The sequence below is a fragment of the Xenia sp. Carnegie-2017 genome, unplaced genomic scaffold (genome assembly GCF_021976095.1).
Source record: "Xenia sp. Carnegie-2017 unplaced genomic scaffold, XeniaSp_v1 HiC_scaffold_6, whole genome shotgun sequence".
In the NCBI taxonomy this organism is placed as follows: Eukaryota; Metazoa; Cnidaria; class Anthozoa; order Malacalcyonacea; family Xeniidae; genus Xenia; species Xenia sp. Carnegie-2017.
In genome coordinates, this window is record NW_025813526.1 from 16,309,375 (window position 1) to 16,324,547 (window position 15,173).

The 15,173-nt window shown below is 35.9% G+C and overlaps 2 protein-coding genes, 1 long non-coding RNA gene and 1 pseudogene across 3 annotated transcripts; 2 read left to right on the forward strand and 2 right to left on the reverse strand.

Moving 5' to 3' along the window:
• Window positions 1-2,374: 2,374 nt before the first annotated feature.
• Window positions 2,375-4,755, reverse strand: LOC124457193. Its single transcript, XM_047007477.1, has 4 exons — window positions 4,674-4,755; window positions 4,237-4,374; window positions 2,876-3,439; window positions 2,375-2,628 (listed from the first exon to the last, which is right to left on the reverse strand). The coding sequence occupies exons 1-4, from the start codon at window positions 4,753-4,755 to the stop codon at window positions 2,375-2,377; spliced, it is 1,038 nt and encodes a 345-aa protein (XP_046863433.1).
• A 1,565-nt stretch (window positions 4,756-6,320) lies between these two features.
• LOC124457694 lies at window positions 6,321-7,226 on the forward strand. Its single transcript, XR_006952734.1, has 4 exons — window positions 6,321-6,516; window positions 6,587-6,758; window positions 6,856-7,056; window positions 7,145-7,226. It is a non-coding gene; the product is annotated as an uncharacterized LOC124457694 (long non-coding RNA).
• On the reverse strand, window positions 7,094-8,191 carry LOC124457693. Its single transcript, XM_047007898.1, has 3 exons — window positions 7,995-8,191; window positions 7,545-7,799; window positions 7,094-7,458 (listed from the first exon to the last, which is right to left on the reverse strand). The coding sequence occupies exons 1-3, from the start codon at window positions 8,102-8,104 to the stop codon at window positions 7,293-7,295; spliced, it is 531 nt and encodes a 176-aa protein (XP_046863854.1). The 5' UTR covers window positions 8,105-8,191; the 3' UTR covers window positions 7,094-7,292.
• A 3,706-nt stretch (window positions 8,192-11,897) lies between these two features.
• On the forward strand, window positions 11,898-15,122 carry LOC124457194 (annotated as a pseudogene).
• Window positions 15,123-15,173: the final 51 nt, after the last annotated feature.

The window sequence follows — 15,173 nt, forward strand, 5'->3', positions numbered from 1 at the left end:
TTGGTTTCATTTAACCTTGAAAAATTCCTAAACAAAGCCATTGTTATAAAGGTACTTCGAATTGAAAAATATTGCCCATAACTTATTTTTCCTTACCCTAGATCCACTACTGATTTTATAAAAATGTACATCATGAACAGTCCTTCAGCATTTTATCATTGTTGACCTTTCCAGAATATGACAAGGCTCTTTGTTTACTTCATGTGGGAACATTGTGAGCTGTTTTCTTTCCAGACACTGTTTTAGATGTTGACGCATCTGGCTCTGTTGGAAAATGACTGCTCCAGGATAAATTCCATTAGCAAGAGAAACTGCATTAGCTATGGCAAAAAGACCACAATCTACAAATCCTGCTTGCTTTTGACAGCACCTGAGTTTTACTAGCAGTAGACCTCCTTTTGCTATACTCTTGTATAAGTATACCAATTGCATGGTGAGTGGATGTGTCATCCCAGGATACAGAGAGTCGTAGACTATCACTGATTGTCCATTTGACTGAGATACTAGCCAATGACCTGGAAGATTATGAAGCTGGATTATGTTAGTCATTGAACTGTTTATATTTGGTAAACCTTCCCCACTAAGTTGGTTTGATACTATCAGTGTATCCATTAGGCCACATGCTTCTGGGAATTGGTTTTTAAGAAGAATTTGTGCTGCATTGATGTGTTTGTCGTTCATTAGATCTCCTGAACTAAGTATGTTTTTATCAACCAGAGATAAATTTATATTTGAAACATGTAGCCAAGGCTGTGGTCTTGAAAGATTTTCGCAAAGCCGTTTATTAGGCGAGCTGAGGTCAATTACATTAGGTCCCGTTGAACACCTCTTCACAGCCTTACCAGAAGGTATTGGTATATGTACTTTATAATTTTTTTTCATTATTTCTGCACGTCTTCCAACTCGACCAGTGTATGGGTGCTTAGGACGCCCATAGGATCTAATATTAATTGACTTAACTCTTGTTTGCTTCTTTTGACTATTTTTGATTTTGTCATTTTTTTTAGATTCTTGTTTTGGTAGTGAATCTTGAAGAATTATTCCTGCTTCCTGTGGTGCAGAGTTTCGTGCTTCTTCTAGCAATGTATTAAGACCATTGGTAAGAGACAATAGTTGTTGTTTGTCATCTATAAGAAATGTCAAGCTGGATAGTTCTTTCATTAGATTTCTACATTTGAGACGTAGAGCATTTTACCATATGTCTTTTTCGGTGGAAGAGGAGCAAAATCATCAGCATCATTTGGCACAAGCGATTCATTCTTAATGTGTTGAGGTGAATTCTGCTGCTCTTTTTTACTAGGAATATTTTCGAGCGAGTTATCTGCTGGAACTATGGTGTTATCTAGATGAAAAAGTGGATTTTCTCGATAAAGTGGGCTGAGTCTATCCCATTTCCACTCTGGAAAGCTCTTATGCAAGCACAGAAGTGTTTGCACAAAAGTTTGTTGTGTCTCCAGTCTACGCAGGTGCAGTTTGGAAGCGTTTGTTCATCACCAAAAAGTACGATATGGTGCTCCTTCCCTGTTGAACTTTTTACTTCAAAGACCCCTGGGGACACCATGTGGACCATGTCTTTGCTAATGTCACTATCCCAACGCTTCATAATATGAGACACCATTCTGGCAGGTCTGTTGTGCAGAAATTTTGGAAGTTCCTCATTATAAGCACGGTAACCTTCGTGACATTTAACATTTAGCTCAGCATATCTAAAATTGTAAAGGAAAACGTCACTCACGAATATTATTACATCTTATTAGAATCCAAAGATGACTAAAGTCTACAGTAAGTGCCGCTGTAGTTAGCCTAATCACACCTTTCAATAATTTGTTAATTAAGCAGTTGTTTTTCAAAGAAGGGCCTGTGTCACACAACAAAACCCTACGAAATGAATTTTTCCTTCAAAACTGGTATTTTTCGTTATAAAACATAGAATCATTATAGTATTGTGAAGTATTAAAATTTTACTTTTGAAGGTATTTGGGAGAAACCGATCAACAAGTGCTGTCAGCATATCACTTAAGGAGCACCCTTTATTCCCATGGAGGTACTCATATTTGAATGCCTTATTCTGTCTTTCAATGCCATTGTTCGTGTTCACTGCACAAATGAAATCTCCTGTCCGATACGCTTGACACCATCTCTGTAAGAAAACGATCAATACAGTATATTTTGCATGTTCTGCTAGTACATAGTATTTTATTTGAGATTATGAAATAATACAACGATATAAGCCCTGGAGATTTGGTTTTACAAAATTGCCTAGTAAAATTTTATAATTTTATAAAAGGGTCTCCTTCGAAAATAGCAAAATTAATTTAGACTATTTCATGAATAGTACATCGCTTTTCTATCAACGTTGATTCCATCGCTATATTTAGTTTACTACCTTAATGTTTGGCAGCCACTTTCCACCAAACCAGTTTCTCATTTTGAGATTTTCTTTCCAAAATATGCTTTCTGTCAGGGCGTTCATTGACTTTTGACATTGTTCAGACGTAGCAGCATGTGCAATATTGCGTAGTAGATTTAGAATTTCCTGTTTATTCTGAAAAACACCATTATCTATTTTTGACGTCCACTCCTGCCACGATTTCTCTCGATGAAAATCACAAAGAAGTACTTCCGCATCTATTTTACATGAAAATGTTTTATATGTAATGAAATAACTACTTTTCTCTAACGACACCAACTATGTTTATTTTAGCATTTTCAATGTTCGATTTTTAACTTTTGGTCTGCATGCGATTAGAATTATGGCAAAAATGCGACAATATATTCATACACGTATAAAGTTTATCGGGGAATTCCGTAAATGTTTAAAGCGTTATCGTGGAGCTTTAAAACCACGATGCAAATCTGTTGTACGTTTGCATACCTGGAAAGGTTGTTTCGAGTGCTTGAATTTCTTCTTCGGCGAAATCTACCATAAAACGAGAAGGCTTCCATATATCAGCATTCCACTCCTTAAACACCATCAACGCTTCCTGTATACATTTGATGTTTTCGAACTGTATGATAAATGATCCAACAACTTGGTAACATACATTTGTTCTCACACACAAGAAATAAAGTGGGAGATCATACTTCGTTGTTCTATAGGTGGCATCGAGTAAGCACATTTGATTGCCATACTTTCCTAGGAGGTGTTTCTGATATTTCGTTTGATGACAGAAAATTAAAGTGCTTGTGTCCATCTCTAACGATTCCTCTGTATCTTCGTTTGAGATGGTGTTATCATTGTTCTCTGTTGACTCCTCTGCACATGGTTTGCCGGAGTGAGGACGAAACAGAAAGAAATCTTGTGGATTTTCAAACTTCCATTTTTTAATAAGCTCTTCCAAGTTCTTTTGATCATTGGAAGAAAAATGGTTCGGCTTTCCTTTGTAAAGATGGTTATAGATATCCTTGTTCGTAGGATAAAATCGCCTGCTAAGTTTATCTGGAAGTTTACACCCCTTGAATAGTTCACCATTTACAAATAACTCAAGATATCTACGTGCTTCGCATACTGGTGAACACCGTCGCGGGCCAGCTCTGCTAGCTTCTCCACTATCACTGGATCCAATGGTTCTCTTATACCAGCTGCTTGCAAGGTGTAAAACTTTTACAAAAATTTTTAGCTATAGCTAATCTCTTTTTAAACAAATTTTACCATTCCAGTTATGTGATTTTTGTGTTCTGAAGGGCGAGGAAACTTCACGACATAGTGCATCTCGATGTCGCTGCTCTTAATTGTGCCAGTTTTCATTGTCTCATGTAATTGCTTTGCTGTTCTTCTTCTGAAGAAGATACTGTCCTTGTCCAACTAAAGAGTAAAACATTGTAATGTCCTTTTACGCACAAGTTTTATAATTATATATTATTTTGTCTTCATTTTATAGTGTTTAACAAACCTTCATTCTAGGGAATTTTGCAATTTGCGTTATATAGATTAAAGCTGGGCATTGTTTCTTCTTTGTCGTTTGAGCAAACAATCTTCGCGTAGAATTGTAGCAGTGGTCTGTAACCTAAAAATGTATAAATTTAACATTCTTTATAAATACAAGGAAGACGTAAAATATTGTATAGTTGGCTGCATTTTTATTAGCGCAGATTATACATTGTGCAGGAATACACAAGGTGAAAAAAGGCAACGAGATGTCTTAGCAACATTTTAGAGGACGCAAACTATCATTCTTATTACAGTAATCTAGTCATTGACTACCTGTCGCTGCTGATTTTTCTTTCTTCTTTAGCTTAGATTTTTCATTTTGTCTTTTCCTTGGTGGCACCATAAAATTTTATCTCCGACATGCACAAAAGGTATTCCGTCAAATGGGATAATAGGCCCTTGTAACGCTTCATTCTTCCTTTCCCAGTAAACTTTTACGTTGTCTTTCTAACATCTGAATATGTTAATGATTAAAATTTTACAACCGGGGACGTCTTATATCAATGTAAATTTTTGGTTGTGCTGTTTTTAAAAAGCGTAATATTACGATTAAATTAAGCGCAAGAAGAAACGATTACCAGAGCGTTGTGTCTCTTTATTTATAGTAGTAAAGTGCACTTAATTTATTAGTATGCTATTTACTACTTTTTATGCAATTAATTTTGTACATTTCAGCTTTTCAACTGCCACTCAAATTAATTTTTATTAAATTGACGATGTATTAAACTGTTGAGCTAATTACCTTTTGATCCAAAGCTCTTATCACCGTAGTAGACAATGAACTTGCTGTTTGTCTCAACTTCGTATTTCACGATAAGCGGCATTACATCAGACAGGCTTTGCACGGCAGCCCTGTGGCCGTCACAGCAGTCCCAAATTTTATTCATTGACATTAATTCGTTGAAAAATTTACATTACAAAGATAGTAAATTTTCATAAGTTTATAATGACGAACTATAGCCTATATGCGTGGTGTTCATTAATTGTTTTCCCGCAAAATTTTAAAAATGGCGCATTGCATTATAACAAAAAAGGACATCCTTCAAAAGAACACGGTATACTCGTGATGCTCTCGTTTCTTTTTTCCGAAGATATTGCAAAACTCGCACCAGTCTCCCAGCGGAAATCTTATTTTGAAGTATACTATCTAGCAATCACAGTTTAAAATTGCGAGCGTACAAGACTGTTGACCAATCACTATCAAGCGGCGCCCTTAGAAGCGCCGCTTGCCTTTTCTCGATATTCCTCGAATAAGAAGCCTCCAAATCTAGATTAACGCATGCGCAAATGTTCAAATTGAGCTTCGAAGGCAAGCGCGCTTGCCTTAGTTAATAAATATTCGGTGTATTTAATCCACTTGACTCATCTTACAAGTGTAGCAAAGTGAAACCGAAAACCACGACAGTAAATCGCGTATAAATAGCAAGCATTTCAACTGTAAAGACAATTTAGACAAAAGATTACATTGACATTGTTTAGAACAGAAAAATTTAAACTGATTTTGCTCAGAGATTGATCCAAAAAATTTTTGTTCGGTAAAATGCTTAGGCAAGCGGCGCTTGCCTACGCTTGCATGACCGCACGCCACTGCACTCTCCTGTTCGGAACCGCTTTCTTCACTGGTTTCGGCCTTCACTTCAGGTTCATATTGATAGGGCAGAACCTCACCCGGTTGATTTTGTGTATGTCATCCATTACAGCAGAAAAAAACCCCGTAAAATACGCTTTAAATGTGTTGTAACGCAGTCAATCACAAAGTATATTGTATTGTTGTTTTGACTGCTCACCAGCCAATGACGTCACTACCACTCGAGACAATTTTATCAAAATTTTATCCAAGATGGCGCAAGTTATAAAACTTTTGCTGCAAATTTCTCAGCAACAAAGAATTTTTGAGAAAAAATTTTTCTATTTTAGTTGTTAGACATCACAAAGGTTCAAAAATATGCCATAAAAATTTTCGTTGCCAATGTCCTTTAAAGTGCTTATCTCACAATTTTTTTTTTGAATTTTCTGATTGAGGTAAAAAAATCATTGTAAAAGTTATTTTACAATTTTCTGATTGATGGCTTCGTTTATGAGATAAATGCGTTTCTATTCTCAAAATCGGCAATAATGGAGAAAATTGTTGCGCGTCCAATTTGCTTGATGAGAGCCTGAATCGAGAAGTATGTGACGTAACATAAGGACAGGAAGTTTTTCTGAAGTGTGACTTTTGCTATAATTTCTACTTTATTTACTACGGCTCTGCATCAAAATGCCTGATAGATGTGCAGTTTTCGTCTGTTCAAACCGAGCAAATTCTGCGGAAAGAATTTCTCTTCACCGTATACCATTTTACGGTGATGAGCGTCCTGAAGCGAAGCGAAGACGCAAAATCTGGGTGAATTTTGTTGCAAGAAAACGCGCTCAATGGACACCGACTAAGTATTCGGCTGTTTATTATTGTGATGGCAAGGAAACTTGGGCAAAGTTCAAATCTTTCCTGAGTCACATAGTAGACAAGCACACCAATTTGGATAATCCACTGTTTTCAAGTTGTTTTAATGGCCCTGATATTAAACCAAGGGAATATTTGTTAGAAGGTTTGTGAAGGCATTATTTAAAGATAACTTCCCTAACAGTTTATCATCATTCTTTGTTGTAATGTTTAAGGTTCAGTTGCTCATGAAAAGCTTAGTGCTAAATTGTTAAACCCACAGCTGATGAAGTCAATTCACCAGGCTTCACCAGTTGCTCAAACAAGTTGTTTGGAAATATTCCTTTCTGTCCTGAATCATTTTGCTCCAAAAATGATTCATTATTCCTATGTTGGAATGTATTGCAGGTGGGCGAAAATTTCCAATATGACAATGTAAGTTGTTGCTAAATGTGTTGCTTTGCATCATTTCATAGTATTGAGTACGACAATAATTTCTTTTTAGAGTATGTGGATGAATTATTTGAGAGTGTGATGCTGTCAATAAAAGACAAAAACGCATTATCAAATTCACAAAATCTTTTGAAAGAAATGTCCCCACCACCAATGAATGTCATGCTGCAAAAGCAACCCAGAGCTGAGGTGTTACTAAAACAGGTCCGTTGAAAATGCTTTGTGGTCAATGATGTCCCTCCCTCAATTCCAGGTAATTAATAATGATTATATAAGATGTGGTAGCTAAACATGGTTTGAAAATCATTTTAAATAATAAAAATGTTTTTGTTTCATGCCAGCAGCTACCAGTGTGCCATTCAGCTGTCAGTCAAAAGTGGCAGTTTCAAAAGAAAAGAGTCAGCCAAAATGTTTGACATGCAAGAAGCCAATGAAAGGTCACAAACATGTGGCAGATTGCCCAAAAAATAGGAAAACTTAATTTTCACTTCACTCATTTATTTCATTTTTTTCGTACCCTCTAAATTCCAACTTTTTATCATTAAATTTTGATCTTATTGCATGGTATGCACATGCTGGTAATGGTCTTCTTTCTTCTCCTAAGCATCCATAAATCATAGATGTGAATTCTCTGTATGCAACACATCGTAAAAACCTGAATATAAAGCCAAATCATTACTAATGTGTCATAACACTAAAATATACTTAAATACTGGGAAATAACATAATATGCTATCATACATGTTTTCAGATCCTGTTTCTCTGTATCGTCTTTGTTCTCTGGTTTTGTATTTCCTAGCAGCCATTTTTAGCGACCACTTCTCCAAACAAACTGGTCTGAAACCTGGGTGTAGAGTGACACAACATGGAATAGTTGACAGATCTGCCAGAACCGACTGGTGTGTTAAGCTTTCAGCTACAGACTTAAGTTCTTGGCAGCACCAGGCCTCTAGAGGATTCTGAAGAAGTGTAACTTGACAAAAACCACACTTGCACCTGATCAATAAAGAAAATCACATTAAAAAATTGTAATCGAGCATCTTTTAACAATTTTTTACCCAAAAGTAAATAAAAAAAGCGATGGTAATCTTGAATAGAAAATTGCACTTTTATGTCTATATTTCATAACTTGAAACCTGAATTGAAATACAATTCATAAGTTGAATTAAAATTAGAAATTTTATTACTCACCAAGAACTCAACTCAACTGTGTGATCAAGTCTTTTTTGTAGCATTTCAAGTTGCTTTTTATGTTCATTTGACTTTTCCACGTAGTCTTCATACCATGCTTGTTCGGCCATTGGTTCATCAGCGTATAGATAGGACTCGGACTCGCCGTGATTTTCATCTATTATATTATATTCCTGGTCATTAATGTTCCTTGTTTCATCTTCAATGACATAACCGGGAATATAATCATACTCCGAATCACATTGCGAACTATGAGAGCTTTCCGAATCAGAATTCAACTCCGCCATCTAATTGTTGATAACAACAAGCCCTTGACTTGTTCCTTAAGTTACGTCACAGAGACTTGATCCAGGCCCTATGCCAATTATCAACTTTTACTGTCAAATTTCATATTTGATCAATAATAATTCGAAAACAATGCAGCGCATGAAAAAATTGTAATATAAGTTTTAGATTACTTTTAAAGAAGCAATACGAAAATTCGAAAAAAAAAATTGTGAGATAAGCACTTTAAGTAACCTGATCTAATATGGCTGGATCTTGCAGCATTTGCTCTAGGCTCTTAAGAAGACGAATTTCGATGACTTCATCTTGTTTTGGGACTGTTCTTCTTTCAACACCCATTCTTTTCTGAACATGGGTGATTCCCAAAACACTTTGTTTTGGTTCCTTCAGGAAAAACAAAGATTTAAAATGACAACTAAAAAACTTGAAAGAAATTTTGACATGGCATATAAATGCTTTTATAAACAAAGTATGAATTTCTATCTATAGGTCTAGCTTACTGAAAACTTACAACCACTCCCATAACATCTCTAAAAAACTTATCTTGTTGCCATTTGCTTTCCATACCCAGGAATGGATTATTCACGACATTTTCTTCCATGAATACATTTTCCAGCAATTCGCAGACGTCTGGCATGTCGTCATTTTCAAGCAATGATAACAGACGACATTTCACTAATTCAAGGGAATTTTGGACGTTGGAAGTAGTATTTCTGACGAGAGTATCGACTGATTTTTCAGATAGTTTATGCATTTCTTTAGTTTCTAACAGAAACCGGGCGTTCATCAACCTGATATTCTCCTCTTTGTGGCATATATCGATGTTTGCACCACCGTAATCATCGTCTTGAGTAATGTCATTAACTTTTCCTGGCTCGCCATTGCGATCTTCATTGTCTTCGCTCATATTTATTTCATGATGAGACCATTTGAAAAGAATTCTCACCAATGAAATTATTCAATATGTTTGCATGCTTTCTGCGCAAATGAGATTTGTAGCCTTCGAAGGTGTAATAAATACTTGCATAACGTGGTGCCTGACAAATAACGTGAAAGTTATCCTCAAATTCGTGGCACCGTTTTAAATGATTTCGTAACAATGCCAGCGTTGAAAAGCTCGAAAGGCACATTGAGCAAGTCAAGCCATTTTTCTAAATCTCGCTAAGTCACTTTATATGGAACGAGCTCAACACATGTGCTTTGCACGTGAATCACTGTGCAAGCCAGACGCGCACGCGCAATAGCCGCAATGGTCAATATAGTAACAATTGTTTTTTAAGTCACTACACTTACTTGCTAAGTGGGGCGGGTGGCTGATGATTAATTGCGTGAGCTGTAAGCCAGACGGCGCGGGTTCAATCCCGGCTCGTGGCACATTTGGCAATGTGTCTGTAAACCTCGCCCGGGTTGACCAAAGCCATGTGAGGGAAATTTGGTGGGGGACAAGTAGCAAGTCTTCACGTGCCGTCCCTGATTTCGACTGATTGCTACAACACGCGCAACAAAACGCGAAAAGATATGATGATGATGATGATGACTTACTTGCTGTTCGTTTTTGTAGTCTAGTCGTAATATTTGCACCGAACTTCTTGCAATGCCTTCGATTATTGATTTAACCAGCTCTGAATTGCCCACGTTATTGAAAAGAATGGAGTGGAAAATGAAGTCTGTGGAAAACCTGTGCTTTTCGCAATAAGTATTTCTTTTTACCTTTGTAGCTAGATCTTTAGAAAAATCCAAGCATTCACGACACTTAAGATTTGCAGCAGAGCCAATCTTAAAACCTCCTACCTCTTGGCAATCAAGATTATCTCAAGACACTTATGCAATGGTACCCCTAAAGTTTCTTGCAAACCCTTTAATTTTTAATTGACATTCTTCGTACTAGATCCAACACACAATAATGTTATTATCTACCAGAGGTGCTAGAAAGCGGTTGGGTTGGGGCAAAGTGGGGCGACTGCAACCTTCCGAATATTTCCCATAAAAATTAGATCTTTATAATATATAACCTGAAAATGTCAGTCTTTTTAAACAACGCGCAATAAATGTAAGTAACATTCGCAGGGTGTCCCACCCCCTTCCCAAAAAATAAAAATCCTTCATCCAACATAGAATGCAAAGGGCAGAAACAATGGCTTAACACAAATATGTATAAATAGCACAAAATAGATGAGTATACACTCCTCTATATTTTCAAGCAAAATAGTGGTCTAAAAATAGGTACTCAATGTGTACATGTGGGTACAAATTTCACATCGCATTACGTTTGGTCAGCTCAGTATTTTCATGCAATTTCTGTAAGAGAAAGTGTGTAAGTCTGTCTCGAACAAAGCACTAGCTGTGACTCAATAGCCAAAAATTGGTTCGAATAGTGTAACAGAATGACGTATTACAAAGATTTTGTTTGAGTTTGTGTGAACGTGGCACGTCATTAATGCAGCTCAACTTTCAGATGTATCACACTGTTCTGTTATATACCATTTTTAAATAAACGAAACGTCTATCAAGCGTTCTCTAGGGTTCCCTAGGGCTTTCATTGTATAGATTTTTAAATTTACAAAGTTAGAGCATTGAGAAATTACTTAAATCATTTTTTTGTTATGGAGCATTTAATTTTTTCCTATTGCAAAAATGATTTTATGCTTCGTTGAAACCCGGCTACCTGGGCTCATCCCTTTAGACATTCCAAGCTGTCCTTGTTGACTAGATTACACAATTGCGAATAAATCCAAAACGAATTCTTCAGTTAAAAGTTAGCTTTTAGGGGACATCCTGTATATCAGAGTGCTCTTATTACACTTTTGTTTAACGAGGAACGGATGAGTATAAATAAAAAAAATAAAAGTAATAAAAAGACAAAGAGAACAGTTGTCTTCAAAAACTCTTTACTTGAATGATAATAGAATACTAATTTTCCTGCATGTTAATAGCCATAATTCAATCCATCATTTGGTTGAATAGCCATCCAAGTCACTTACTTCATATGCGAATCAGCATATCATGACAGGATTTTACCTCTGTGGGTACACCTGAATATTCCTGTACATATAATAACGAGTAATATGTTTGTAAATGATGATCGTCCAGGTTAATAAAGTCCTGATAAGGACTGTTTTTGTTTTTGTTGAATAACGAGTAAATTGGAGCTGAAAATAGATTGCAAAACTTAAAAGGATTTAGGATTGGACATTTAAGCATTACTTCTTTACCCAAGTATATTGAACAATTAAGAATATATCTTGTGAATAAACACAATAAGCAAATCGTTGTACAATAAGCAACTTTTCAAACATGAAATTTTTGTTCAATAAGAGCTTATGATTAAATGCATTACGGCTAAACATATTAATACCTCATGTGACATAATTTGCAAAAGTAGATGAAGACGAGCTTTTTTGTGTCTTATCAAGGTTAGGTTGAAATTGATAGTACGAATAATTAAGATAAATCATAAACAGAGTTAAAAGTTCAAGCAACCTAGTCAAAGAAGTAAAGTGTATCTTCAACATGAGACTTTCGCAATGATTTTTTTTCTACAAATTTTTGTATAATGTAAACTTCATTTGTGAGTCTTCCACTAATACTTTTACCAAGAGATAAAAAAGACAAATTCATATGCAAGAGGTACAATATGAAGATTTATCAAGTTGTTTTTAAATTTCATAAGTATGAATTTCAACCCAAGAAAAACTGTTAACTGAAATTTGTAAGGGCACAGAAAAGAGTAGTGTAAGAAGATCGATATTTCTGGAAAAGTACTTTGCTTTTAACATATATAATATACAAAACCAAAATATTATAAGTAATGCACAATAAAATTTATAGAACTTGCTAAACACGTTTCTTTACCGTAGATTTTCTTCATGTTGCCTGAAATTTGCGATATTAAGCCAAAAAAGTTCCAGCGTTTAGACATAAAAAATTCAAGGTGGCGCCTAAACGCTCTTGCTCGGGAAATGTTGATTATAAACAATTGAAAAATTTCAGCCCTGTAGTTTTGTACAATAAATCGCCTAGAGCAAGTCTGGAAATTTTTTACATTGGAGAGGATAATTAGCAGAAAAAAAGTGAAGTGTGAGTCTTTAAAGGACACATGCAACATAAAATTCGGATTGTTATTTTTGTACTTTACATAAAGGTATAGCTCCAACTAATAGTTCACCAAAGTTTGACACTCAAAGGATAAATATTTTTGAAGATATGGAGGTTTAAAGTTGATGCTTTCCTGATAACGTATTAAAAATGCCCGACGAGCTAACGACAGCTACCGATGTCGTTGTGACGTAATAGTTGACATAAGCTAAACGCGGTCAATTGCGCGCTTCGTTCAAAATATACTTTGCCTGCATTAACAACACGACAATTTAGCATTGAAAATATGGTTTATTGTGCCGCATTTAATTATAAAAACGGTTCTTCTAAGAACTATCCAACGCAGCAAAAGGTTTCTTTTTTCGTTTCCCGAAAACAAGCGCATGCGAGATATTTGGATTGAAAAAATCCGACGCAAAAATTTGAAGCCAACAAAGAGCTCAAAATTGTGCTCGCAACATTTCGAGAGTTCGTGCTTCGTGCAAAATTTTGAAGCAATGCAATCAGTAGATGGACAGCAGGACGGCTTCGCCTTAAGAAGGATGCTGTGTCCACGATTTTTTAATACTCTGCGGAACCCACAAGTGTAGCCATCTAAAAGGAAGCAACCAACAAATGTTAGAACTGCATTTGAGAAGAGACGAAGGCAAGAGGTGATTATCATAGTTATATTTAGCAATATTTGTTTACATTTATAAAAACTAAGCTATAGAGCATTACCAAATTGAGGACAATTTTATAATTTTAGATTATTGACGACGTTCTTGCAGAACATGACGACTTTCTTGTAGGCGACGACCACGATGTGTCGACATCGGATCGAAATGTTTGTGCGTTTTACCTCAAATGAAGTTTGTCTAAGATAAAGATGTCAAAATATATGTAGACAGCGAAACAAAACATATACAGTGGTAACTAATTCAGACTAATGTCGTTTGATCTTTTCTTTATTATTTTAACTCATAGAAAATTCCTTACGTAAGCGCAATGTGAAATGCCAAGCAGCCATAACAAATCCGCAAAAACACGTAAGGTCAAGAACCACTCAAACAAAGTGCCAAATATGATAAGTAGAGCTATAGACTTTCCATTTCGGCCGTTTTGATTTTTGTGAAAAATCCAGCAATACGATAATTTTATTTAAAGGTTGAGTTAATTTCAACAAAAAATCATAGCACACAGACGACGTCATGTGAAATTGAACATTTTGAGGATAGCGCTGTATGGTCTGATACAGAAAGCACGTCGACGATGAGCAATAGCTACAATGGATCAGATTCTCACTCGTTTTCTTCACTCTCAGGCATAGGTCCAATGTCATGTGTGTACACGACCATAGCTGTTTTTACGACAGCTTCGTTTCTACACACTGTGGCAAACTCTTCCTCTTGTGTGATACAAATATGATCGCCATGTATCAAAGGATCAGTATTGTTTACCTCTTGGCAACATATACTTTCCCGTCCTGTACTCATGACAACACAAAAGCCACATTCGCACCTAAAAGATAAAAACATTGTTTTTACTTTGGGAAAAACAATGAAGCATCAATAAAATGCAACTAACCGTTCAACATTTCCAATTCTGTGAATGTATTTATCTTCGCTTTCCGATGACGGAGGATTATCATTACTATGACCACCTTGCGCGTTGGCCAATAGCTCAAACATGTAAGGTTGTACCTCATTGTTATTGATGACAATATCATAATCGGCATCTTCTTCAGAAGAATCCATTAATTTTTGATAAATAAAAAACAGTAATAGCAAACTACCGAAAGCCGTGCAAGTCGTAGAACGATATAAGAACGAAGCTTGTTTATGTCAACTATTACGTCACTCTTTCCCAGTTCCCAGACTTAAAAATTCTCACGGAGTTTTAGCAATGGTCATCGAATATCGTGTTTTTACCGATTATAACCCTAAATATCTTTTGAAATATTTTGCGGACGACTTTGAAACTTGGTACGTCTTATTTTCACGCTATAGGCATTACAATAAAATAAAGTTGTCTTCTAGCTTGCATGTGTCCTTTAAGTGAAGTTTCATTTACATACCGATAGTCAACGTTTAGTCGCTCGTCGCACTTTAAAGACCAAAATACACACGTAAATGGACTTTTATATTTGCTGCACTAGGATTTTCTTTACTTCATTAAATGGGTTTGATGGCCTTACAGCTCTTGCACATGGGAACCGTCTTCTCATTTAACTACAAATTTACTCAGGTAATTTCTTTTCTCAGTTGCCATGTTACCACAAGAACACAACTTACCCACCAAAACACTATCAAATTCAAATGCATAACAATTAGATCGGGGTTATGAATGATCTCCAACATCATTAGCCAGCAGACTAGAAAACGCTCCAAGAGCATTCTATTCTGGACTTTTAACTACGTTGAATGCTAAATCTCACGGATTAGGTTTATTAGAAATTGAGCTCGTTTGCTAGCGTTTTATTGCCGAGGTGAAAGGCAGACCATCCGAGCACAGAGGATATTAATTATACCAGAGAAAGGACTAATCTCGTTTAACAACAACTTCTTTCTGAGTAGTGGTACTTTTGAAATGAGTAATGAGTGGGGAAAAAGTGATTTCCCTATTAAAATAAAGCCTACGCTTACTTGGTCTTCAATGAAATACATTTTCGCCGGAATGAAGGTTGTACGAGGACCAAGGTTTCGCATCGAAAAATTAAGGATTGTTTTTCCCAGACTGCCTTGCAATGTGAAAAATCTTTTTGACTAAGTATTTATTTATAGTGTAGTATGTGTTGTTTACGTCCAAAAATTAATAAAT

What these genes read in the sequence shown, in the direction of transcription:
- LOC124457193 (XM_047007477.1), bottom strand. Translation starts at nt 4,755, where the DNA reads ATGCCGCTTATCGTGAAATACGAAGTTGAGACAAACAGCAAGTTCATT. An exon ending in AGACAAAATGAAAAATCTAA is followed by an intron (nt 3,440 to 4,236) that starts GCTAAAGAAGAA and finishes GTAAACTTCCAG; the next exon opens with ATAAACTTAGCAGGCGATTT. An exon ending in ACTCGAAACAACCTTTCCAG is followed by an intron (nt 2,629 to 2,875) that starts GTATGCAAACGT and finishes CATGTAAAATAG; the next exon opens with ATGCGGAAGTACTTCTTTGT.
- LOC124457693 (XM_047007898.1), bottom strand. Translation starts at nt 8,104, where the DNA reads ATGGCCGAACAAGCATGGTATGAAGACTACGTGGAAAAGTCAAATGAA. An exon ending in ACAGTTGAGTTGAGTTCTTG is followed by an intron (nt 7,800 to 7,994) that starts GTGAGTAATAAA and finishes TTTATTGATCAG; the next exon opens with GTGCAAGTGTGGTTTTTGTC. An exon ending in GAAACAGGATCTGAAAACAT is followed by an intron (nt 7,459 to 7,544) that starts GTATGATAGCAT and finishes CTTTATATTCAG; the next exon opens with GTTTTTACGATGTGTTGCAT.